The following is a 27555-nucleotide window of genomic DNA, read 5'->3' on the forward strand; positions in this document are numbered from 1 at the left end:
TTTTGTCTAGAAGGGCCTGTCCAACCTTCCTCCTGTGCTCAATCCATGCACAAGCTTGTAGAAGTAGATACACTTTCTGTATGGGCTATCTCCTAATAGAGGTGTAGTGGACTAATTCATCTCCAGCCTAGGGCTTTAGGCTTTATTGGTTCACTTGCATCATGTAAAGCTGTGTAACTAAACCCCTGTGCCGGATGAGTGCACATCTCATACAAACTGCTGGAAGGGCACCAGTACTGTATCACTGTATGTAGCACAGTATGAACTGTTCATCAGAGTGATCCTGATAGGTTTCCCTGTCTCCTGCTCTATTCTGCCTTCCATGTGTGCCTTGTGCCATACTCTGCCTGCCCTATCATTCCTGTGTGTGCCATACTCTGCCTGCCCTATGCTCCCTGTGTGTGCCATACTCTGCCTGCCCTATACTCCCTGTGTGTGCCATACTCTGCCTGCCCTATGCTCCCTGTGTGTGCCATACTCTGCCTGCCCTATGCTCCCTGTGTGTGCCATACTCTGCCTGCCCTATGCTCCCTGTGTGTGTCATACTCTGCCTGCCCTATGCTCCCTGTGTGTGCCATACTCTGCCTGCCCTATGCTCCCTGTGTGTGCCATACTCTGCCTGCCCTATGCTCCCTGTGTGTGCCATACTCTGCCTGCCCTATGCTCCCTGTGTGTGCCATACTCTGCCTGCCCTATACTCCCTGTGTGTGCCATACTCTGCCTGCCCTATACTCCCTGTGTGTGCATGTCCAAAGTCAGGCCCGGGGGTGTGCCAGTACAGTAAACTAAAGAAGTATATGAGAGCAGCGCGTCACTACATGCCAGTACGTGTCTATTACTAACACCTTCAGCACACAGGCAGCAGTATAGACCAAGTGGCAGATCATTTCACTAATGTGCCCAAATATGACTGCAACGGCTACTCAATTCCTGTAATTTAATGTTAACGGTTCAAAGAATGTCAGGCTGAATGGTCGGCCCCCACACATTTTCACCTCACCAAATCTGGCCCTCGTTGCAAAAAGTTTGGACACCCGATTTAAGGGTTTGTTTTAATAGGAGTAAAATGTATCAGATATGAGTTGTATCATGAGTGATATCCCTGCAATGAGCACCAACCATTTGGTTTTTTGGTGTGTTACCACAATTAATGTGGACGTGGCCTTAAAAGTTCTTGTGGTAACATGGGTGTGGCTCAAAAACAGGGAGTGGTTAACAATGGCTTCCATTATCGGCCCTTCACTATTTAGGCCAGAAAAATTCCGTCCCTCGGTACCACAGAAGTTGGACAGCACTGGTTTAGAGGAAAGTTCATATTCCAGGAGAGGCTTGTGCAGCCTAATGAATTTCCAGCCTATTCTGCTTTATTGGAATCACCTGGAGCCAGTAGGGTTGCCACCTTTACTAAAAAATATTACCGGCCAGTGGGGGGCGGGCACCAAAAGGGGGTGGAGCTACACGGTGTGTCGCAAAAGGGGCGGAGCAACATCACAGACAAGTCCACAGGGCTGGAAAAAAGGTAAGTTCTTTGTGAATTGGGGGCAGGCCAGGGGCTTTTTTTGCATTGCATTGCCGGTAAATTTGTAATACCGGCCCCGGCCTTGGCAGGTGTTTTACCGGCTAGCCCATAAAATACCGGCCAGGTGGCAACTCTATGAGCCAGACAGGCCCGTCTAACTCCACTGCTGTATAAGGACTTGAAGATGCAGATAGTTATCCAGCTGTACTATGAAAACTCAATGTTATCTGTATATATTTTCCTTTTTAGGGCTCTTACAGACCAGCGTCTGTGTCAGACATGCGCCTGTGTGAGTACAGCCCCATTGGGGAAAAAAAAAAAACTGAATGCGTCTACTCCTGCGCTCCCCTGCGGCTGAACGCATAAAAACGTAACGCAGGGGAGCGCAGCTTCAAACGCTCTTCTGTAAGAGCCCTTAGGGAAACTCTCTGAACACAATGAGAGGTTATACTGTTCCTTTTCAGCCTGGTGTGGGTTTTGGTTTCACCGGCTGCTGCTAAAGCTTAATAACCAAACGACTTCATGAAAGCCATTATTCAAACGCCAAGGCTTATTCACTCCTGTCACTTCGGTGTGTCTGGAGGACAATGTCGGAACTACAAACTGGTCTGTGGAAAGTCTTTCTTTTGTCCTATAGCCTGGCTCATCGTTTATCTCATACGGCAACTAACCAGTGTAGTAATACTGCGGGTATTTTTTGCAATATTTTGCTTGTTGCAACCACACAAGTAATCATGCTGTTGTGTTTCTGCAATAATTTAGTATTCTCATACCGTGGGCTCTTTTGTGGTTCATCTTTTTGTTACCAAGCTGTGGTTATTCCGTTACTAATGGGAGGTACATCTCTGTGGTTCTGCATTGTTGCAACTACTCCGTAGATTGTATGGTTTGGTTTTACATGTCATGGAGGGTGTAACAAGTTATCTTATAGAATGAACCAATCGAAACTTTTCAATTACATCAATTTGTTGCAAGGATTTCCATTTTTCATTTAAAGGGCTCACTCGCCGTTACATTAACATTTCATATGTTATAGAATTCTAAGCTCTTCATTATTTGTCTGACTCTTTCCAACTTTAAAGTGGAGGTCACTGACCCCATTTTAAAAAAAAAAAAAAAAAAAAAAAAAAAAATGCCTCGTAAGGCTAAACATTTGTTATTACTACTTTCTATCCCTCATCTTTCTATTCAGGCCTCTCCTATTCGGGTCTCTTTATTCGTATCAATTTATGGTTGCTAGGGTAATTTGGACCCTAGCAACCAGATTACTGAAATTGCAAACCGGAATGCTGCTAAATAAAAAGCTAAATAACTCAAAATCCACAAAATAAATTAAAACCAAATGCAAAAAGTCTTGAATATCACTCTACATCAGATAATGTTAACTCAAACGTGAACAAAGGGGTTTAAAAGGAAACTTGATAAAGGGCACATAGGCCCAAAACATGTCGTGTACAAGTAGTCGACTAATAAAAGAATAACCACATTCTGAGACAATCTGCAATTGGTTTTAATTTTTTATTATTTGTGCTTTTTACGTTTTTTATTCAGCAGCTCTCGTTTCCAATTTCAGCCATCTGGTTGCTAGGGTCTAAATTACCCTAGCAACCATGCATTGATTTGAAGAAGAGACTGGAATATGAATAGGAGAGGCCTGAATAGAAAGACGAGGAATAAAAATTAGCAATAACAATATATTTGTAGCCTTACAGAGCATTTGTTTTTAGATGGGGGTCAGTGACCCCCATTTGAAAGCTTCAAAGAGTCAGAAGAAAAAGGCAAATAGTTCAAAAACGATAAAAAAATAAATAATGAAGACAGATTGAAAAGATGCATAGAATGGGCCAATCTATTACATACTAAAAGTTAAAGATAAACCACCACTTTAAGTTATTGCTGTCCATCTTAAAGAAAAAGGCAACCCACGAATCAAATCAGATGAATGGCCATCACTAAGGGTTCAATTATTTTGTATTTATAAAGTGCCAAGTGAAAGCTGGCCAAACTACTCACACGGCCCAAGCCTATGCTGTTGACAACCACCATGTTTAAGCCCCTTATTTATGACCTTTAGCAGCAAAGATCTGTAAATCTGAAGATGCCCTTGTAGCGTTGGGGATCCACTCACAATATAAATGTTACAATATGCGGCTGATTAATAACTAATTCACTTAAATGGCAGCGTAGAAACGAGTGTAGCCTCAGTATCTATAACAGACCCCCACCTCACTTGATGTTTTTAGGCTTTCCTAGGACCCCTAACCAAAAGCCCAGAGCACACGGAGCATGTGCAGAGTCACTGACACTCAGAGCTGGGACTAACAAAATCCAAGATGGTGACCTGCTGTGGACAACTTTAAAGGATCATTACTGGGCGTTGGCTTGGTCAGTGTGACCCACAGATAATCCAATGGGGGAGGGCTTTGTTCCTGGAGAAGCAGCAATTAATAGAAGTAAAGGAATAGGTGTGCCCAAGTGCCATGTATTCCTATGGAAACCAAACCCTTATTTTCATATGAATAATGGGGTTTGAAAACAAGTCACCCTCATTGTAATGCTCTAGTCACATGAGCTTACACTTCACACTGGGTTTGCCTAAACTGCCAGCTGCTTTAATAGAATAAAAAGCGACACTTTTGTAAACGTAGATTTTTTTTTATTTAACAAAATAAATAAGATTGTTTTTGTCAGTGGCCTTCTTATAAAATCCTTTCGCTCGATTGGTTCCTGGGGCACGCTTGTTTTTGTTTCTTCCTCCTGCGTTTGGGGAGCACAATTTGGCACATGTCGCTGTAAAGGGGCTGCTGCGTAATTTATATCAACCACGGGAACTAGGGATGGCAGAGAATGGGTTAAGACAGCAAAGAATGCTGGGTATTTGTAAAAAAAAAAAAAAAAAGTGCAAAAGTACACGGATAGCTAAAAGGATGGCTGATGTGTTACCCAGAATCCTTTGCCAAGACGATGATTTGCAATGATCCCCCTTCTCTTAAGGTGGCTATAAATGTAGAGATCCGCTCGTTTGGTGACCCGATATGCCCACATTAAAGTGGGCGATATCGGGCTGATCCAATCGTGGGTCCTAGGGCCCAATGATCGGATCATAATGGATCCGGTACTGGCGATCGGATTGTGGGACCACATACACGAATAGATGCGGCAGCGAGGCAACGCGTTTTTTTTACCCTGACTTTCAGCCAGATATCGATTGGGGAAGCCAGTGGGATGGCTCCATGCACGGGCCAATAAGCTGCCGTCTGTAGGCAGCTTTTATTGGCCCATGCATGGGGGGGGCTGTATAAAGGTTTCTAGCTGCATATAAAAATTCAACCTCCTGATAGAGGCTGGGAAGATAGAGGGTTAAAATCCAAACACCGGCTATTTACCTTACACTACAATTCCCCCCTCCCGCATGATAATAGAAGAGCCTGTAAAGCCATATCGGTATTCACTCGAGAACAGGTCATTCTTATTTAAATAAAAGGGGGGGGGGGGTCAGGAAATCTGGTAAAATATTTATCCATGTAAACAGTTCTGCAAGCTATTTACACAACATGTTAAATAACTATGGAGAGAAAACAACTCATGCTGAATATTGCCTAAAACCAAGGACACGCCTCTGTACAGCAACAATTGTATCAATATACAAAACGGGCTGTGCAAAAATGTGGGGCTACAATAACCCATTCTGCCTCAATAGTCCAACAGCCCATTGCAATAATCTGTCATATAATACACAAAAGCCATGAATATCTTGTTAATTATATCCTTATAAACGGTGACTAGTGATGTCATCAGTTATAAACGGTGACTAGTAATGTCATTTGTCACATGACTCACTGAAACTTGTGTATTATAATAAAGTACCCCTTGTTTGAAAATATGAGGATATTAGAAGTCACCTCGGAGTTCCATGACCTGTATATGTATTATATGGTCATGGAACTCCTCAGTGACTTATAATATCCTTATAATTTACAATAGGGGGTACTTTATTTATTATATAAACCCTATCCAGTGCCTTGCAGGACCAGCCAGCAGTGAAGGACATTAAAAGACTGGCAGGAATCCTTTATTTAAAACAAAGACAACCAACTTGTCTCTCCAGCCGCTGAACTACAACTGCCAGCTTTCAACGCTCAGAGTTGCAATTCAGACATCCTGGATTAAAATAGCGGGCGACTTCATGCCAATTGTTCTGCGCAACTAACACAATTTTAAAAGGAATCAAAAACATTGAGGTAATGGCAGACGCGTATGGGTACCAACCACATCCCCTCTCCTCCACTACCTGTAGATAATCTTGTGTTGGGGGGGACATTGATAGCAGCAAGAAACAAAAGTAAATGACAGTTAGAAAACCTTCTCTGCCAAGGACAAGCAAAGACATGGAGAGTCCCCGGTGAATGTACAGATGAAGAGTCAGGGAGTGCAAAAGGAGAGAAGTAGGTGCAGGTCTAAGAGTGGCCCTTAAAAGAATCCAAGTTGAACGAAGTATCGAGCAGACGTTTCAGTTCAGTCAGGTGGGTTTTCTTGTTGCCGGTGGCGGGGGCAGCGGCAGGATCACGCCCAGCGTACCTGAGACAAGGGATGAACAAATTAAAAGTGACGCAACAAGTGCAGACATTTACAACTCATTGTAGTCTATTGGTTAGATGCTCACCAGACAGGCTTAGCGCGGTGTATTGTAGTGCGTAGCCTGGGCTTCACGTAGTCGTAATACCCCTGGTTCTTGTGCTCTTCCTGGCACCAAACCAAGTCGGCATTGGGATATTTCTGCACTTCCTTCTCCACAAGGTCAAACGGGAATGGAGACAACTGGAAGAATAAGTAAAAGAGTAAGTGTAGCTGCCCTAAAATAAGCCTGAGTGTGAGTGTAAGGGGAGGGAATTGCGTCTCCATGACAATGTCACAGGATAAGGATGGACAGATGCCAATGTACCCAGCACATCCCAGTGCCGCCAGAAGTAACACCCGCATCCCATTCACCTGCTCAACACGAGTGATGGCCACGTCCCCTTCCATGCCACGGCCTGAGCGCTCTTTAGTCAGATCATAGTACACCTTCCCTGCGCAGAAAATCAAGCGCTTCACCCCCTCCGGGTTCTGGGAGGCGGGGCCTGCATCTGGGATAATTCTCTCAAAATGAGTGCCTGCGGAACAAACCAAAAGGGATGAGGTTTCTGCTCCGTTTCATATAACAAAGCTGCCCGTTAGTAGCAATGCTGCAATGTTATTATCCACAGGAAAATGGAAGAATAATGTCTTTGTTATGACAACTTACCAGCCAACATATCATCAAAACTGGACCTGGCTTCAGGGTGGCGCAGGAGGGACTTGGGAGTGAAGACAATCAGCTGTGAGAGAGACCAACAAGGGAAACTATTGAGGAGGAGGAGGAGGAGGAGGAGGACTGGCGTAACAGAACCAGCTATCAGTCACTGGGCAGGAACGAGAGCGATTGCATCGCTATATAGAAAGTGAGAAGGGGAGGTGGAGCACATACCGGTTTGCGGAAAGGCAACAGGATCTGCCTGCGAATCACATGGAAGAAATTGGCTGGAGTGGAGCAGTTGACAACAATCCAGTTGCAGTCATAAAGCTGGCGTACAGCGAAGTCTTCAGAGGCTTTCTGCAGGGAAACAAAGGAATGATAATGAAAAAGAAACCTATCTCCAATATACTGAATTCAAAAATGTGTACCGTCCGTTTTTATAAGAAACCTGACTGTATGCAGTGAAATTCCCTCTGTTTTACTTGCTCGGACTGCGGTGGATAGGAAACTTCAGACAGTCCCTTACTGCTCTGCAGGGAAACTATCATACATTCAAACGGCCTTCCCAGCCATGCAGAACTCAAGCAGCTTTATTGGTTTCCCTGTAGAGCAGCCGGTGACTGTGTAGAGATTTGCATTGGATTTTACTTTTGCCTTTACATCCCCTTTATGGTTTCCAACTCCAGCTGCAGGAACAAAGATGGAGCCAGATTTAAACAGATAAACTGGGATTCTATTTGGAGGATTATTTTGCTGCAGCCACTGGTTCTGCAGAGTTGGAGACAGTTTGTATGAAACAATACAAAAACTATAAAATCCACATAAGGACCCAGTGCAGTCTGCCTATTCTGATTATTAAAGGAACAGTAACAGCGAAAAATGAAGGTGGTAGTAATGAAAATATAATGTACTGTTGCCCTGCACTTGTACAAATGGTATGTTTTCTTCAGAGAGACCATTATAGTTTATATAAATAAGCTGCTGTGTAGCCATGGGGGCAGCCATTCAAAGCCAAAAAAGGAAAAAAGGCACAGGATACACAGATTATAGATGAACTTTGTTGAATACATGGGATTCTTCAGAACTCATCTGTTATCTACTGTGTATCCTGAGCTTGAATGGCTGCCCCCATGGCTACACAGCAGCTGGTTTATATAAACTATAGTAGTGTTTCTGAAGCAAACACACCAATTGTACCAGTGCAGGGCAACAGTATATTATATTGTTGTTCCTTTAAAACACTTTCATTTTTCGGTGTTACTGTTCCTTCAGTCTTGCTATTGGCTCCTGGCCACAAGCATCTAATTTAAAGGGATATTATTTCCATTTCTGCTTACTAAAAATCACTTAGGTACCCCCTCCCCCCCCCAGCTGGATACTGAAAGAAACAATAAGGACATATTGGCAAACAGCTGCCCACATCTCACAACACACAGGACTGCAGCCATCTTGCTGTACGAGTTAAGTAGCTGCTATTTTGTTGGTATTCAGGCCGTGTGTGCAAACTTTGGCTCATAACATATCCATATTGTTTATAAATCCAGTTACAATCTTACAGGCCACACATCGGAGTCATCGTTGCACATCTGCAAGAAACGTTCTGGTCTGGCGGAGGAATGTTCTGGACCCTACGGGGGGGAATAAAAGAATCAGTGCATCAAAGTGTACTTCTGGCAGTACCAGAACTAAACCGAAATCTGCAGGGCACGGGTTCACCACTGATACAACCCTGATGAACATGCCCATGAATAATCCTACTTACCATGCCCTCCATTCCATGTGGCAGCAGCAATACAATTCCATTCTGCCGCACCCACTTGGCTTGACCTGGACAAACAAACTGGTCGATGATACATTGCGCCGTGTTGTGGAAATCTCCAAACTGGGCCTCCCACAAAACCAAGGCATTTGGGCTCGCCATGGCAAATCCCAGCTCAAACCCTAGAAAATGGATGGGAGTGAGAAAAGGACAAAAAGTCACAGGATTAGAATTTTGGTGGGAACAAATACTCCCAGTATCTCTGTCTATCAAGATATTTAGCAGCAGTTTATCCATATCCACACACTATTGTAAAAACATAACTACTGATCCTAATCTCAGAATACATGCTCAGGGTCAGACTGGGCCGGTTGGACACTGGGAAAAAACTCTGTGGGCTCCAGGCTCTTGTGGGCCCTGCCGGACCAGATCTGCACTTCGTGGTCTCTTCCTACCGTGACCACCCGCAGCAAGAATATTCCTCTCGTTCAAGCACACATGCTGCACACTCACAAGCTGCGCATCGCGCCGGGGCGCTCACGCAGCCCATCTCGCTGGCGCCGGTGGGGGGGCCCTGGGACAGCAGCCCCGGTGGGCCCCAGGCCCCCCAGTCCGACCCTGTACATCGTTCTTACGTTACAGGGCATTGTTGACTTCCTTCCTAGAATTTTTGCTACAGAGGCTCAACTCTCTGAGACTTCACAAGTCTGGTCAACCTTTGGTAGATTGTTCAAATACTAGGCCAGTCCTCTATATACAGAGATTCACAGATATGCATTCCCATCATTTACCAAAGTAATATACTCTACCCCCCATACATAACAAAAGGCAATTAGTTTGCCCGTGTGCAGTAACCAATAAGATGTCTGCTTTTAACAGTAAATGCTACTTGCTGATTGGTTGCTACGAGTCATTGCATCTATCATGCTGTATAAAACATAACAGAAAAACATCATTGTGATGTTGCCCATAGCAGCCAATCAACAATTAGATTTCAACAGTCACCTACAAGTTAGAAAACAAAAGCAAATATCCGATTGGTTTATCCTATTTGTCTCCTTTAAAAATCCAGAAAATACAAAATAATCAAGAGACCCTATCTGGCACATCCCATGAACTCTGCTGGTTTCTCCTATACGTACCTAGCACCCCGTATTCAGACAAGGAGCTGTTGCACACAGTGTAAGGAGCCTGGTTAGGCCACAGGTGATTCATTGGGATGCAAGTCCTCTTGTCCACGTTTTGATCATGCAACACATGGTGCCGGTGACTGAGGGACAATAGGGAGAGCAGAGGTTTTCTCATGAGCAGTTGATGTGGAGCGGTGATGCACGGATTTACTCATGGACAAACAGAACAGATGAAACAAATTTCGGAAGTGTACACGACCTGGATTATTCCAAGTCAATCACATGTAGGTGTGTGCAGGCAGCAATTGTGAGTATGTAACCCCACAGCCGGGATATTATGAAATAAATATTATGAATAGTACCTGAAGGTGCCTCTCTCTACATCTTGCCCACTCAGTCGGATATGGATGCCTTCTTTAAGCAAGGAGCCCAACGACATGTACTCGGCAAGGGCCCAATCCACGGTCCTGTTCTTTACCATCTCCCCACGACCTTTAAGTATACGGCTGAGACCTGACAGAAAGCAAATGCTTGAAATATAACTGGCAGTTGTGCTATGCCAAGCAAAGGTGAGGAACAGGCAAGAGCAGTCGGCTACTAAAAGGAAAACCACAGCATTGATATGCTCATTTCCCAACAATTTGATTTATATATATCAGGATACTGGGGACCTGATTGAGGAAAGTTGCACTCTTATTCCGAACCGAGCTGGCAGTGCGTTTTTGGACAACATATTTCTTAGAAACAGGCAAGAGGTGGAGAAAGCTACAGATCTGTACAATGTAATTTGTACTAAACAGACACATACAAATGGATCCAACTCAAGTCACACTACGTTACCTCCATGTATTGTGAAATCCTCCACAGGCACAGAGCTGGCCACATTTCCGATGTGCGTCAATTCCTCCTCACTGAGGCCAGTAGAAGGGCAGGTCATGCTGCGGGGCTGCCCGTCCAGGGTGAAAAAACCTGCAAAAAGTAAACATTGTCAATGGCCCGGCTATGGAAATGACAAGATGCCAACCTCAATTACAGTAGAAAAAAAAATCATGTTACATCACAGGACAAAGTGTTACATCACAAAACTCATGGGCTGTATACTATATTTAATATGGGACCCTCTCTCTTCAGAAGTTAGGACAGAAGGCTAATCATTAGAAGGAACAGAACAAGGATTGTGCCAAAGCCAGAATGCAGAAGATTGATTTTCAGTGTGACAGTTGGGCTGATGTAGAGATCAATGGCCAGGAAGGATGCCACATAGCTAGTGCTGATAGCAGGTGGGTCGCAGACAGTCTTTTTGACTTTTTAGCAAAACAAATATTAAGCCTCTGCCCTCTATACTGTGGGATTGGGCCTAGAGCCTCAGGTTATACCAATACATTTGCAAGAGAGCTTCAAGTAAACGATCGCAAAAATAAAAATGTTTTATAAGCCTTATACTGAAATAAGAAACTTTCTAAATACAATCAAAAAAGTCTGCATTGTTTCTGGAATAATCAAGTTTATCCTCACTATTCCTCTCGCAGCATGTGTTTCTCTTCATTCTCTCTTCTTGTTGGGTGTCGGATATTCATTGACAGTTAGATCCAATTTATCTTATAGGGGGGCTCCTTTCCTAGCAGATGTATTACAGCTCATTCAAATAACGGATTACAGTACAAACAAAATCGCTGCATTTTGCACAAATTCTGCATGTAGAGAGACATGATGTCTGGTGATTTTAATAGAGTGAGCTCTAATACATCTGCTAGGCAAAAGGAGCCCCCCTATAAGATATATTGGAACGAACTGTCAATGATTATCTGACACCCAACTGCTGCATGAAGACAGAATGAAGAGAAACAGATGCTGAGAGAGGGATAGTGAAGATAAACTTGATTATTTCAGAAACGGTACAGAATTTTTAATTGATTGTATTTAGAACGTTTCTTATTTCAGTATGTTGAAGCTAATATTTTACATTTTCATTTTCACAATAGTTCCCATTTCAGTTTGGCTTACTCTGATCTTCAGCTCCTGCATTCCCAGTCTTTTCTCTCTCCTACAACATGGGATGGTATTTTTTCTTAGAAATGTTTGGCAATGATCAGACGAACAACTTTTTTCCATAGACACAAGACACTTGTGAGCAGAGGCGTGATTCTCTCTCTAAGAGACTTGTTTCTGGAGAAACCCCTTCCCTGCCTTGAGCACAGCTTTCCTGGAAATACCAGTGAGTACATGATGTTCTTTTAGTCCCAGTGAGCAAATGAACACCCAGATCTAACACAAACAGTTTCAAGGGAAAAGCCCTCTGTTTCCCCAGGGTAATAGAAGTGGAAGGTCACAGCAAAGAATCCCAGAGCTTCAGTCATGATTTTTATGAGGTCGTTTTTATTTCTAAATTACACTGTTTACACTGCAAATAACTCACTCTACAATATAAAATGTCATTCCTGAACCAACAAGTGTATTTTTTTAGTTGTAATATTGGTGTGTAGGTGCATCTCAGGTCATGTTGCCTGGTCATGTGCTTTTCAGAAAGAGCCAGCACTTTAGGATGGAACTGCTTTCTGACAGGCTGCCGTTTCTCCTACTCAATGTAACTGAATGTGTCTCAGTGGGACATGGATTTTACTATTGAGTGTTGTTCTTAGCAGCTCCCTGGCACAAAATAACATCTGCCTGTTAGATCTGGTTACTTTCCCATTGTTAGGCTGCTGGGGGGGGGGGGGGGGGGGGGAAGGGAGGGGGTGATATCACTCCAACTTAAGGTCCCCATAGACGCAAAGATTTTTCTTTGGTGAACGAACAATTTTTGCAAAATCCGACAAATTGTCGAAAAATTAAGTGGTATTCGAACAATCATACATCTTACAATTTTTTCGTCCGACATCTGTCAGAAGATTGATTGGATAGGTTAAAAATGATCGGTCCCAGTGCAATCTATGTTTGCAGGTCCAAGCAGGCAGCTACCCTCAATATTCCTGGCAATATCTCCTGAAATGGTCTTTTTAGTTGATGGACTCATCGTACATTTAAATGATGGTTTCGAGATAATCGTGGTCTCACGGGAACAAAAAGATCTTTTAAATATTTTTACATCTATGGCCAGCTTTACTTTTACTGTACAGCAGTAAAGAGTGACTGAAGTTTTTTTAGAGCACAAATCACATGACTGGGGGCAGCTGGGAAACGGACAATATGTCTAGCCCCATGTCAGATTTCAAAATGAAATATAAAAAAATCTGTTTGCTCTTTTGAGAAATGGATTTCATTGCAGAATTCTGCAGGAGCAGCACTATTAACTGATTAATTTTGAAAAAGAAAAGTGACTGTGAAAGCAGAAGCAACATGGTCTACGTCTCCCATAATAACAATCTACTAGGCTGTATAGCCAAGGGGATCCCCAAAGCCAAATGCAGAGAGTGAAATCTTGCTGTATTTCTATGCTGTTATTAACATACACCCAGTAGGGCTGTTCTTGCATGAAACCAATAGAAGGCCATAAAGCAAGTGATATATGAGGATATTGTGGCTCTGTATGTCAGTGGTGCATTTAACTGTAAACAGATACATACCAGGCCAGGGGGAGTCCAGCCAGTGCTTGATGTGAAGGATCTTTTCATCTTTAGATCGGGCAAACGCCTCTTCACAAATTTTGTCATATTTTGAAATTTCCTCCTGTAGAACAAGACACAGTGTGAAGGACAGTCTACTCCCAACTCCTTGAAAACAAATGGAAGCTGTGCTGGGTACGTACCTCATATTCCGATTGGTTGACCACTCCCTGAGAGACGAGGGTCTCCGCATATTTCTGTAGCACTGTCTTCTGCTTACGAATCTGCTTGTACATGAGCGGCTGGGTGAACATGGGCTCATCCATCTCATTGTGACCATTCCTACGGTAACACACCTAATTGCACAGAGAGACCAGAGATACGGTCAGGTGAGCAGGGAGATTTGAACTTGCCACTCTACAGGCTGCCATTAAACCCTCCATGTGGCATAAATGAACTCATTCTAATCAAGTGGTTGTTAAACTTGTCATTACAGCAGCAGCCATAAGGGACCACTGTGGTTCTTGAGCTCGTGTTAAAGGCATACTGTCATGGTAAAAAATGTTTTTTTTTGTTTGAAAACACATCAGTTAATAGTGCTACTCCAGCAGAATTCTGCACTATCCATTTCTCAAAAAAGCAAACTGATTTTATTTTAATATATTTAGTTTTGAAATCTGACATGGGGCTAGACATATTGTCAGTTTCCCAGCTGCCCCCAGTCATGTGACTTGTGCTGTGATAAACTTCAATCACTCTTTACTGCAAGTTGGAGTGATATCACCGCCCACCCCTTTCCTCCCAGCAGCCTAACAACAGAACAATTGGAAGGTAACCAGTTAACAGCTGCCTGGTAGATATAAGAACAGCACTCAATAGTAAAATTCAGGTCCCACTGCGACTCCTACAGTCGAGAAACTATAGCCTGCCAAAAAGCAGTTCCATTCTAATGACCTGAGATGGCAACTACACACCATTTTTACAACTAAAAAAATACACTTGTTGGTTCAGGAATTACATTTTATGTTGTAGTATGAATTATTTGCAGTGTAAACAGTGTAATTTAGAATTAAAAAGTACACTGAAAAAATCACGACAGAATCCCTTTAAAAGCTATCACAAACACTACAAAAAGCAAACTGGTATGGGCCTGATTAAGGTCTAGCAGTCGCCCTGTGTACATCTACTTGAAGTGCATGATTGGCAATAGATCACGAGTGTTTGGAGTGATAAATCTCAGTTTTGGGAAGCCTTCCTGCAACAGTTGGGACAGTAGCAAGTTGGGAAGCAGGTTAAATAATTGTAACCCATACCAGATCTACTACAACATCCTTGTGGAAGGTGCTTCTCCATTCAGCAGCCACATTACACACATACATCACAGCTTCAGGGTCATCTGCATTGACGTGGAAGATGGGGGCATTCACCACTCTGGCCACATCTGTTGGGTAAGGGGAGGAACGGGCCATTCGAGGATCAGTGGTGAAACCAATCTGGAGAGGAAGGTTTAAGCACAAGTGATTTAGGTGTTATTATTTAACATCGCTTTACGAAAGCAAAGGAAGGAATGCAAAGGAATACAGTGAAAGAATTCCTGCACTCAGGTGCTGCAATATACTTCACTACTATTAGATCTCATCTACTGTTCAGCTCAGACAAGAGAAAACAGTGGGAGATGTGGTCCCAGGATAGCTGGAAAGCCACAGACTGAACAAACTAAAAGTTATCTGCCAATATCCCTATTATGCTGAATAAACTGCACAGCCACGGATACACTACCTGATTGTTCACCACCACGTGTACAGTGCCATGTGTAGTGTAGGATGGGAGGTCACTAAGGTGAAAGGTCTCATATACAATGCCCTGTCCAGCGAATGCAGCATCTCCATGCAAAAGGATGGACATCACCTGTGGGCACAGAGAGACACATTATTTAAAGACCTATATTTAAACATATAGCCTTGTCCATGCCATCATCTTCTAGTCACCTTTTTGCCCTCTGTGTCTCCACAGTAGAACTGCTCAGCTTTGGTCTTTCCCTGGACCACAGGGTCTGCTGCCTCCAGATGGGAGGGGTTTGCCATCAAAGACAGAGTGATGTTTCTGTCAGTCACTCGGTTTATCCTCCTGTGATACATTCCCAGGTGGTACTTAACGTCTCCAGAGCCCTGCAAACAATAGACCGGTGAGAAAGGCAAGCCGTTCCTTTTATGCCACTGCATGGGCACACGGGAGCCAAATAAAAAGCACCTGAAATGTTCTTTTGAGGAATTACTGGCACTAATTAACTATCAAGGTTATAGAACACATTTACAACCTTTGAAGAGGCACTTAAAGGAGAAATAAACCTTTAAAATAAGCGAATATAAAGCAGATGCAAGTGTTATTCTATCTATACACACACACGTATCCACCATACTTCCCTCTGATGGCATGGTGGAGATACATCAACAATATTTGTGTTATGGCGGAGCAATCCAACTGTTTACACAAAGCCCAATGATCTAACCAAATCCTACACTACCGTAGTTACCATCCAAAACATATAAAAAAAATGGATTCCCATAAGTCAGTTGACGAGGGTAGATAGAATAGTGACTAATGTTCAAGAAAAGCATAGACAACTGCAACTGATGTGAAAGAAGTTTCAGGAAAGGAGAGATCCAGATTTTGTCTTGCGGGAGGCACAAAGAAATTGGGAAAACGCGGAAGAAAAACGGATAAAGATAAATGCATCCCAACTGAAACTCATGGACGATTTTTAGCCTGGTATATCCTGCAACGGGCTTATCCTCAAATAGATTTTTTTTTTTACCACCACCACTATTCGTTATTTGTTTCACAGAGGTAAAGCTGTAGGCAGTATGGTTACCTCGTCAAGGGCAAATAAACCAAAAAAAGCAAATGGATACATTTTGTAGGCACGAACACTTGTTCAAGCTGCACTCAATGCCCTCGTGTAATTAAAGGAAAGGAATTTGCACATCAGGGTACAGGCTGTAGGGCCCAAGTACGAGGACACTATACGTGTGTCTCTAAATACGTAATATTGACTTGCCCATGAGGGTTGATCTACTTTGGAGAGACTAACCAGATGGTCAAGTCACGCATAGCTCAACACAATTCCTCAATAAATCTGGGAAATCTGGAAGGAGGGGTGTGTATGGAGGCTGGATTTCATCTTTTTTTTTTCAACCCTATTTAACTATGAAATATAAGGTTGCCAGTATCAAAACATTTTTGGAGCATAATGCAGACCAACCAAAACATAGGGTTCTAGATGGAATTCCACCCCTCAAATATGGAGGAGACATACTTAAAGGAACAGTAAAACAAAAAGTGTTTTAAAGTAATGAAAATATAATGTACTGTTGCCCTGCACTGGTAAAACTGATCTGTTTGCTTCAGAAACACTACTATAGTTCATATAAACAAGCTGCCGAGTAGCACTGGCGGAAATTGAAAAAAGTCTATATGGCACAGGTTAAATAGTGGATAACAGATAACACCATTATGTTCTACAGAGCTTATCTGCTGTGTAACCTGAGCCTTTTCTCCTTTGAATGTCTGCCCCCATTGCTACACAGCAGCTTATTTATATAAAAAAATAGTAGTGTTTCTGAAGCAAACACACCAGTTTTACCAGCGCAGGGCTGGTAATTATATTTTTGTTACTTTAAAACAATTTGATGATGTTGCTGTTCCTTTAAACAGAGTGGATACATAAACTAAAATTATTGACATCCAATGGATTAAATAAGACTTTTTTTGTAAAATATTTATTTTGGGTAGAATTATTAGTATTAATATTTCAATATGTTTGCAAATAAGATGAGGCACTTTAGTCAAACACTGGGAAATGTGATGACAAAACAAGGTGTAACGTGTGTATAGCGGTTACTAAGTTACTGTGTATTTTGTCACTTCCTGTATGGGGCTTTTTTAAGTTTTGGAGTTGACCAATAGTGTTTGACTATACTGCTAGGCTTGAAAAAAAAAAAGACACTGGACTTTTTATGTCACACAGGTCAGTGAATGTTGCACTTTAATATAATGGATTGAATACACCTTGCTCTTAAAGGGGAAGTAAAGTCTAAAATAGAATAATGCTAGAAATGCTATATTTTGTATACTATACATGAACTTACTGCACCACAAGCCTAATAAAACAAAATGATTTAGGCTTTCAAAGTAGGCCGCAGGGGGCTGTCATCTTGTAACTTTGTTAAACATTTTTGCAAGACCAAGACTACGCACATGCTCAGTGTGGTCTGGGCTTCAGTTGGGAGGTTAAGCCTAAGGATCGTCATAAATTACAGCTGCCATAGTATCTGATACAGTAAGACTGATTAATAATCAGAATATGCAAACTGTAGGCCTTGAACAAGATAACTGGGATGAAGCAACAGAACACATATACACTGGCCTGATATCATTGAAAGACAAACTAATACAGTATAAAATTATGCACCATGTTTACATAACTACCGTACGACTCAAACAGATGGGCCAAATCCCTTGTGACTCCTGTCCCAGGTGTCACCAACAGGCTGCGGATTTCTTCCATTTAATCTGGGAGTGCCACCACATATTGAGCTTTTGGACACAAGTAGTAAACTATCTAGCGGATAACCTTGACTTCCCGAGAGTAATTACACCTACTGTTTGGCTTTTGGGGGTCCTAGAAGAGATAATCCCAGCTAAGTATGCTGGATCCAATTGATTAATTGTGTAGTACCCCTATATAAACTCACCTACGAAGTTAGGGGAACACCATTGAAGTTGGGGGCTCATGGAATGACAATTACCCGACCCCTCTATAGTAAGTCTCAGTCTAGTCCATCGCTTATTATTTAGTCCATCATGGTTTGCTATCCTAGATATCCTCGAGGGTCCCATCCTAGCCTTCAGCTGTAAAGGTCATCTGTGTTTGAGAGTGTCCATCTCAACTGCTCAATAACTATTGTATTATGCTTGGTGACAGCCTGTGCCTTATATCCTTTCTGCCAAACTTGTATAGATTAGTCTGCGTATGTATTTATCTGTCGTATGTATGATTGATGTGTGTTTAAAAAGGAAATAAAACTTACCTTAAAAAAAATAAAAAAATAAAAATATGCAAACTGCACTGGGTCTGCGGATACAAATCTCTACACAGTCGCTGGCTGCTTTATAGGGAAACAAACAAAGCTGCTAGAGGTCTGGGAAGTAAGGTAGAGGGGCTGCCACCTGCCATTTGAAAGCATGATCGTTTCCCTGCAGAGCAGTTAGGGACCATCTGTAGTTTCCTATCCACAGCAGTCAGAGCAAGTAAATGAAGGGGAAATTGCACTGCATACAGTCAGGTTTCTTATAAAAACAGAACACATTTTTTAATTAAAGTATATTGGAGATCGATTTCTTTTTCATTAAAAGTAAAAATGGGATTTTATTTTTTTGCCTTTACATGCCCTTTAAAGACATTGAGTGCTGCCTTTCTTTTCTTGTGCTATTAAATATGTATAAATACACTTTTTTATTCCAAGATATTAAAGGGCACCTATCACAGCCAAAATCAAATACATATTAACAATCTGACAAGTACAAGCTAAACACGTTTAATCAAACCACATGTAGTTTTTTTTTTTTTTAAAAAAACTGCAGGTTTTAAAAAAATCCCTTACTTTGTCAAATGGGTTCTTTCACTGAGGGAGGCCATATTGTGACTATAACAGAGACTCTAATATGCAAATTTCAGGAGCATGCTCAGATTGTAACACTGCTTTGAGTATTCTACCCAGAATGCCTTGTTTAAGTAAACTCCTCCACTAGAAGTATCAGGAGATTTCCCTCTCTTGTCCCCTGCTGGTAAAGTCATTATGCAAATGAAGGGCACACACTAACTTCCAGCAAGTGGCAGCACTACTGAACAGCAGCTAACACACAGGCTTGGCTGATTTGAAAATAGCTTAGAAGGGTTGATAAGCAACAAGGAATTTCAACTGAGCATGTGCGAGATTTCAGAGCTGCAGTTGGCTGGGAAGATATAGGTAGGAGGAGCCAGTGAAATCCAAGATGGCTGCCTCAGCTAGAACTGCAGGGGAGATAGGGGAGATATTGTAGAAGGAATAGTGAGCTGATCATTTACATTATACAAACAATTCTCACTGTTTTAAAAATCGGATTTCTTGAACTTTCACATAGTGTATTTAATTAAATTCATTAAGTAAATGATTTTGGTCATGATTGGTGCCCTTTAAGGGAAATATGTACTGTTAATATGAGTTACATTTTGTTACAGCACCACCTGCTGGTCAGTTTATAACTGTGATCCAATCAAGGAAGGTGTCAGGAGAAAGTGTGCTGGTCTGATGTTCCTCTTGTTCGGAAAAAAATTAGAAACCTCAGATAACTTCTCACTTGTCAGACCAGCCAGCTTTCTTTCCTCTGACAAATTCCTCGATTAAATCACGGCTGGAAAGTGACCAGCAGGTGGTGCTGTTGTAACAAAATGTATTCATATCAGCAGTATATATTTCCCTTAATATCTTAATAGAATATAAATTGCAAAAGTGCTTAGAATTGCTCTCATCAATTTTTTCATTCAGTTGCATGCACTCCTGGGTTTAACTACAGAGACACCAGACTCTGCAAATGATGAGGGACCCAAAAAAACATGGGACATATAAGCAGCTTATTTCCAAAGTTTAGGTGGGGCCTACAATAAATTTGCTGTGGGGCACAGTAACTTGGATATGACACGGAGAATGAACGTATCTTGGTTCTGCACTCAAATGGACTCTCAAGTTGAACAGGGACCACTTTGACCAGATAATAAAAAAGGCTCCCTGTTGTTTCATCATAGAAGCCATTTAACCGTAACCAATTTTTCCACCCCTCCTTTTGGTATTGGTTCTCCCCTATCTTTATTTATTGGAGGGGGGGGTCACTCACCTCATCTGTAGCTTCCAGTTTGGAATCAAATTGACAGAAAATCTGCTCCAGCTCTTTCCTAATCACATTGGCCAGCACATTCAGTCGGCCCCTGCCAGACACATGGAAATTGTTATGTAACCAAAGTACTCTTGACTGCTGGGAAGGAACAGTTTAACATGTTTTTGGGGACAACGAATCGGTCAGATGTTTATGGGTATAGCCATTTAGCCCTTGCATTATTTCTTCTACAAAAATGGTAGAGGGAAAGTGCAACAGACTAAAAGGGCTCAATAACAATGATGCACTTTTTATTCCTAAATTACACTGTTAACACTGCAAATAATTCACTCTATAATTTAAAATTTCATTACTGAACCAGCAAGTGTATGTTTTTTAGTTGTAATATTGGTGTGTAGGTGCATCTCAGGTCATTTTGTCTGGTCATGTGATTTCAGAAAGAGCCAGCACTTTAGGATGGAACTGCTTTCTGGCAGGCTGTTTCTCCTACTCAACGTAACTAAATGTGTTGCAGCGGGACCTGGATTTTACTATCGAGTTCTTAAGGCGGCCATACACATACAGACTGTGTCGGCAGCTTATTGGCCCTTGTATGGGGCCCCCCCCCCGACAGGCTTCACCGATCGAGATCTGGCCGAAAGTCGGCCAGATCTCGATCGAATGGGACAAAAAATCCAGTCGGATCGCGCCCGCATCTATTTGTTGATGCGGTCCCGCGATCCGACCGCCTGTTAGGCATCGTTAGGATCCGATCGTTGGGCCCTAGGGCCCACGATCGGATCAGCCCGATATTGCCCACCTCAAGGTGGGCATATCGGAGGGAGATCCGCTCGTTTGGATCTTTCAGTGTATGGGCACCTTTAGATCGACCAGGCAGCTGTATCCTGTGTTATGGAGCTGCTATCTGGTTACCTTCCCATTGTTCTGTTGTTAGGCTGCTGGGGGGGGAGAGGGGTGAGATCACTCCAACTTGTAAGGGTAAGGACACACGGCAGATTCGGGGGATTAGTCTCCCCAGCAACAAATCCCATCTTCTTCGGGGCGACAATCTCCCCAAACTACATTCCCGCCGGCTATAATGAAGAAAATCGCTCGCGGGTGCTTCGTTTTCCGAAGTGCAGCGAAAATGAAGTGGGAAACTTCAGACGACTTCGGAACGAGAAAACATCAGGCAGACTTTGGAAAATGAAGTGCCACAAGTGCCATCCAGCTGGCGATTTTTCATTATGGGAAGATAGGGGCAGGCAATTCTGGGAGAATGTCACCCCGAAGAGGAGATTTGTCCCCGAATCTGCCCGTGTGTCCTTACCCTAAAGAGTGACTCAAGTTTATCAGAGCACAAGTCACATGACTGGGGGCAGCTGGGAAACGGACAATATGTCTAGCCCCACGTCAGATTTCAAAATTAAATATAAAAACATTTGTTTGCTCTTTTGAGAAAAGGATTTCAGAACAGAAATCTGCTGGAGCAGCACTATTAACTGATGTGTTTTGGAAAAAACTGGTATAGAAGGATCCAGTGGACAGGTAACAGAGTTAGCACAGCTACAATGTACTAAAGGGAAAATATACAAGTAGGACGTACCTGTGGGGCATCCCCATGATGACATAATCCACGCCATTTTCACTTGATTTATCAATGATTGTTTTCAGAGCAGGTATCAAGACCTCACACCCCTCCAAACCAAAGCGCTTCTCAGAAGACCACTTGCGATGGAGAAACTCTTCAAACCTTTGCAGGAGAGAAAGATTATGCCAAAGTGTGAGCTCACAGAACACAAGATCATGACGACTGCCTGTAACGGATGGGACAAATCCAAGCTGCTCAGCACATTTACCTGGTAGATCTAACCAGCCTGGCGAGCAGAGTTCTCTTCTCTTCACTGTTAAACTGCATGATTCCTGGGGTCTCAAACTTCTGCCTTATCCACTGACATTGCTCCAGATCATTTATAAACATGAATTCCACTCCAATGTGCTGGCAGTATGCACTCTATGACAAGAGGGTTATACCATGAGTGCAGACACAGACAATAGCAGAACGGGCTAAAATGCAACGAAACTGAGCTCTCTCTGAGGGACTAGTTTATTTTAATTATTGCGTCCTTCCTCCTAGTGGTGCCAGCTATAGCTCACTGTTCCTGTGTCCCCAAAGTTGACAATGGAGAAATATACTTTAAGGCGCAGATTTATCAAGGGTCAAATTTTGAATATGTGAGGTGTTTTTTTTTTTTTAAACTCCCTCAAATCAAAAATTCAACCAATTGAAATTTATTATAAAAATCTATATCTATATATATATCTCTATCTATCTATCTATCTATCTATCTATCTATCTATCTATCTATCTATAGCAATATATCTATCTATATCAATATACAGTGGTGTGAAAAACTATTTGCCCCCTTCCTGATTTCTTATTCTTTTGCATGTTTGTCACACTTAAATGTTTCTGCTCATCAAAAACCGTTAACTATAAGTCAAAGATAACATAATTGAACACAAAATGCAGTTTATAAAAATGAAGGTTTACGTTATTAAGGGAGAAAAAAAACTCCAAATCTACATGGGCCTGTGTGAAAAAGTGATTGCCCCCCTTGTTAAAAAATAACTTAACTGTGGTTTATCACACCTGAGTTCAATTTCAAAGGTTATAAAGCCATTTCTAAAGCTTTGGGACTCCAGCGAACCACAGTGAGAGCCATTATCCACAAATGGCAAAAACATGGAACAGTGGTGAACCTTCCCAGGAGTGGCCGGCCGACCAAAATTATCCCAAGAGCGCAGAGACAACTCATCCGAGAGGCCACAAAAGACCCCAGGACAACATCTAAAGAACTGCAGGCCTCACTTGCCTCAATTAAGGTCAGTGTTCACGACTCCACCATAAGAAAGAGACTGGGCAAAAACGGCCTGCATGGCACATTTCCAAAGAGCAAACCACTTTTAAGCAAAAAGAACATTAAGGCTCGTCTCAATTTTGCTAAAAAAACATCTCAATGATTGCCAAGACTTTTGGGAAAATACCTTGTGGACCGACGAGACAAAAGTTGAACTTTTTGGAAGGTGCGCGTCCCGTTACATCTGGCGTAAAAGTAACACAGCATTTCAGAAAAAGAACATCATACCAACAGTAAAATATGGTGGTGGTAGTGTGATGGTCTGGGGTTGTTTTGCTGCTTCAGGACCTGGAAGACTTGCTGTGATAGATGGAACCATGAATTCTACTGTCTACCAAAAAATCCTGAAGGAGAATGTCCGGCCATCTGTTCGTCAACTCAAGCTGAAGCGATCTTGGGTGCTGCAGCAGGACAATGACCCAAAACACACCAGCAAATCCACCTCTGAATGGCTGAAGAAAAACAAAATGAAGACTTTGGAGTGGCCTAGTCAAACTCCTGACCTGAATCCTATTGAGATGTTGTGGCATGACCTTAAAAAGGCGGTTCATGCTAGAAAACCCTCAAATAAAGCTGAATTACAACAATTCTGCAAAGATGAGTGGGCCAAAATTCCTCCAGAGCGCTGTAAAAGACTCGTTGCAAGTTATCGCAAACGCTTGATTGCAGTTATTGCTGCTAAGGGTGGCCCAACCAGTTATTAGGTTCAGGGGGCAATTACTTTTTCACACAGGTTTGGATTTCTTTTCTCCCTAAATAATAAAAACCCTCATTTAAAAACTGCATTTTGTGTTTACTTGTGTTATCTTTGACTAATAGTTAAATGTGTTTGATGATCAGAAACATTTTGTGTGACAAACATGCAAAAGAATAAGAAATCAGGAAGGGGGCAAATAGTTTTTCACACCACTGTATGTATCTATCTATCTCAATATATCTATCTATCTATCTCAATATTATCTATCTATCGCTATATATATCTATATATATCTATATCTAAATATCTATAACTATAACTGTTACGCATTTTTTCTCTGAAAAACCCTCAAATGTCAGGAAGGCTGCAAACAACTCCAAATTGATCCCTGAGCGACTCCCATTGACTTAAACAGCAATTCAGTTTTAGGGGTTGAATAGTCAAATTTGAGTGTATGATATGACTTGAAAATCAAATTCGAATTTTTTTTTAAAAAACCTCAAATTTGAATAACTCCCTAGTTGAACTTGATAGTTTTTACCATAAAAATAAATAAATTTGAGTTTGACCATTGATAAATCTGCCCCTAGGTGTATGTAGGTGATAAAATGCCACTACTATCCCCTCGTGCAAGTCTTTTGGGGCAGATGCCAGTGATATCTATGCGTAACAGTCAGTAGTAGCATGAAGCAATGTTTCTCCACCAATATGAAATGTCACCGCAGCACAGAAACATGTAGAACAGCCCTTACTGCTGCCTTTGGACTACATGAGTCGCAACACTTCTGTGCGATATTAAATAAGAGTCTCCTTAGTTTTGTCCTCTCACCTCGAGCCTTCGAATGATCTCTCTCAGGGGCAGAGCCATCTCATTGCTGCCGATGAACGTAGTGGTCGGGAGATGGAAGACTTTATCCAGGTCAGATTCCTCCAGCCCATAAAACCCTGAGGCGGGCGATGGTCAGAAAGACAGAGGCGGGTAATTTTACAGGAGGAAGAGAGGATGAAGCGAGCAAGCACAGCATCAAAATAAAAAAAGAAACAGGGAAGCATGGCAGAATGTGTTGGATTGCACAAGAATGAGTTATGATGGAGAATAGAATATAAATATATATATGAAAACCGTTGTCAAGTCATATTTATGGAAAAAGGAGGATGCATGAATGAATAGAATGCAATCGAGTGAGGTTTCAGAGCCAAATGTACGTAGAATTTATATTATGTTTATCAGGGTGAGGCCATGAGACAAAGAAGGGAGCAGCAAACAGAAAGACAAGAGAAAAAGGAAGTGGACAATTTAACATTGGTTCATAATCAACTTACATTCCAAATCCAATACAATATCCCAAACAGCTTGAAATACACTTGAGTTTTGGGGTAGGCCTACGCCCCCTCAGAGGTGGGGATATGAGCCAGCAGCACATGTAGTGTTTAAGGAGCCTGTGTGCTACTGGCACAAGATGTATAGCTCCTGTGCCCTCCCAATCCACAAAAATTATTCTGCACTTTTATGTGAGCAACCGGCTGCAACTGAACTACAAGAACCACCAGACAAGTGTACACAAGCCGCAGCGCTAGATTCTATTCATAGGACAGAGATATACCCCCTCATCTTATAGCACTTAAATACTGTAAGAAACAATAGTGTAACTAGCAGGTATTGGGTCCTACAGGGACCGAAAAACTCCTCGTCCATAAATATAAATATATATATATCTCCCCTTCTCATGAGATATGACCCCCAGTGGACCCTCAGTATTCCTACACTTAATGGAAGACCGGACATCCAGCACCCAGTCGAAGCAGCTATCCACACATAGGGGGTAAATTTATCAAAGAGTGACGTTCCGCCACTAGAGTGAAATTCCGCAGCTCTCCATTCATTTCTATGGGATTTTGAAAGGCGTATTTATCAATGGGTGAAAGTGAAAGTTCACCCTTTGATAAATACGCCTATAAAAATCCCATAGAAATGTATGGAGAGTGGCGGAATTTCACTCTTTGATAAATATACCCCTAGATGCACTAAATGGTATTGGAGTTCATATTTGCACTTAAATAAGGGGCAAGTCCCTGTTCACAGTCAGAGAACAGAAATTAACTGTACAATATACTCTCTGTATAGAGTAGAACTAGCGCACTCAGTAACATCACGCAGAGAGGTACTAAACAAGACAAGGGCACATCATGTTCTGCACAGACTGAACTCTGTACCTTGTACCTCCACCAACCCTGATAAATTGCCAGTAAGAGAGATATGCCTGGAGACTCTGCACTAGACACGAGCCTGCCAACTGTACTACATGTTTTACACTGGTCTAAATGTCACAACATTTCAGTTTGTATCACAGTAATCCGATTTCCTATTCCCATGTTCTATAAATGCAGGATGAGCTTTAAAGAGACCACAGGGTCTGGAGGACTTTTAGGCTATGGGTTAATAAACGGGCGAGGAGCAGATGTATGCAGCAAGGAATGGCTATTTGTAAGCCTAATATGATTATGTAATTATACTTCATTTACCTGCTGGTTGCTGGTATCATTAACCTTATAGGAAACAATAGAGCAACTCATATGTATATATGGTAAGATGCAGAGCATAAACCCTCATGTTCTACTCACTGTATCATGATGGAGTATAACAAAGGGGAAGTAAAAGCCAAAACTGTTGCTAGCTGAGCTGACACACATGTATATGTATTACATACATGTATACATATTAGTGTCAAGTGCCACAGCTCTTACCTTAAAGAAAAAAAGGCGAAAATTAAGTAAAGGTCTATATAAATACACCAGTAAACCCTAAAAGTAACGCTGCTCTGAATCCTGTCAAAATAAAGAAACACAGCATTTCTGTCCTTTAATTGTGTACACATGGGCTGCTGCATCAGACCATGGTTTCAGCTGGCTAGGGCTTGAACATGCTCAGTTTGCTCCTCTCTCCTCCCCTCCCTGCTGTAATCAGAGCCCAGAGCCGTGCGTGAACAGAGCTAATATGGCAGCTGCTATCCTAAACAAACAGAGAGCTTCTAGAGCGGTTTACTCAGCTATGGCAAAGCATTCTACAGAATAAATAGTGTTGTATTGTAGCTTGCTTTATTGTGGCTAACCTATTGCCAATAAACTGCTTCAGTAGCTTTTGTCCTCTTTTAATGGAAACATGATCTATACTCTTAACATTGCAATAAGAACAGTCCTAATTCCAAGGTGAATGCAGTATGAATGAACCAAGCCTCTCATTTAAAGGAGAAAATCCATAAAACACAGAGCATACATGCCGGCTAACAGGCAGCCTAAATGAACACACAAACCTGTTCTAGGCAGCATGTGGCAGTTGCAGAACTAGATCTCCCACAAGTGCCACCCCCAGCATGTCCCACTGTTCCTGTAATGACTGACTGTAGCCAGTGTACTTGGTTATGAAAGGACATAGTTCATACCTCCCACAGTGAGAACACGCAGCCGGTCCAGGAATGCTTGTAGGTCTGGGTGGGAATGGGAAGAGAGGGAGAGCACGGGGGCATGGGGAGAAGGAGAACAAGTGCAGCATGTGGGGGGTAAACAGAGGAAACTTTAAATATATCTCCAGCACAAGCAGGGGCAGAACAAGGTGCAAGCCTATACTGAGCAGACTGAAAAGGAAGCGTTCTGCCAGAATACCATGTAAAGTGCACATGACATTCCCACATTCTTGCTGCCAGGACACACAACATCTTCTTTCCATTGGTCGCTTGGCTTTATAGACATCTTAAATATGCAATTAATTCAAGTGTATATGCATCCAAATAGTCAGAAATCCT

At 42.2% G+C, this 27555-nt stretch overlaps 1 protein-coding gene across 2 annotated transcripts in view; it reads right to left on the reverse strand.

Annotated features, from left to right (window-relative positions):
• Positions 1-4158: 4158 nt before the first annotated feature.
• ogdh.L (oxoglutarate dehydrogenase L homeolog) overlaps positions 4159-27555 on the reverse strand; it is a 44426-nt gene continuing 21029 nt past the window's right edge. For both annotated transcript variants that reach the window (XM_018250933.2, NM_001092226.1), the window contains 19 exon segments: positions 24585-24700; positions 21997-22151; positions 21744-21890; positions 20159-20249; positions 15214-15393; positions 15005-15133; positions 14539-14718; positions 13429-13581; positions 13247-13349; positions 10524-10652; positions 10046-10196; positions 9696-9823; positions 8557-8735; positions 8351-8422; positions 7026-7151; positions 6804-6876; positions 6509-6672; positions 6183-6337; positions 4159-6097 (listed from right to left, as the gene is read on the reverse strand). In XM_018250933.2, the coding sequence (XP_018106422.1) occupies positions 5977-6097; positions 6183-6337; positions 6509-6672; positions 6804-6876; positions 7026-7151; positions 8351-8422; positions 8557-8735; positions 9696-9823; positions 10046-10196; positions 10524-10652; positions 13247-13349; positions 13429-13581; positions 14539-14718; positions 15005-15133; positions 15214-15393; positions 20159-20249; positions 21744-21890; positions 21997-22151; positions 24585-24700 (2552 nt within the window). In that variant the 3' untranslated portion in view covers positions 4159-5976.

The sequence above is a fragment of the Xenopus laevis genome, chromosome 3L, assembly GCF_017654675.1.
Source record: "Xenopus laevis strain J_2021 chromosome 3L, Xenopus_laevis_v10.1, whole genome shotgun sequence".
NCBI classification, from domain to species: Eukaryota; Metazoa; Chordata; class Amphibia; order Anura; family Pipidae; genus Xenopus; species Xenopus laevis.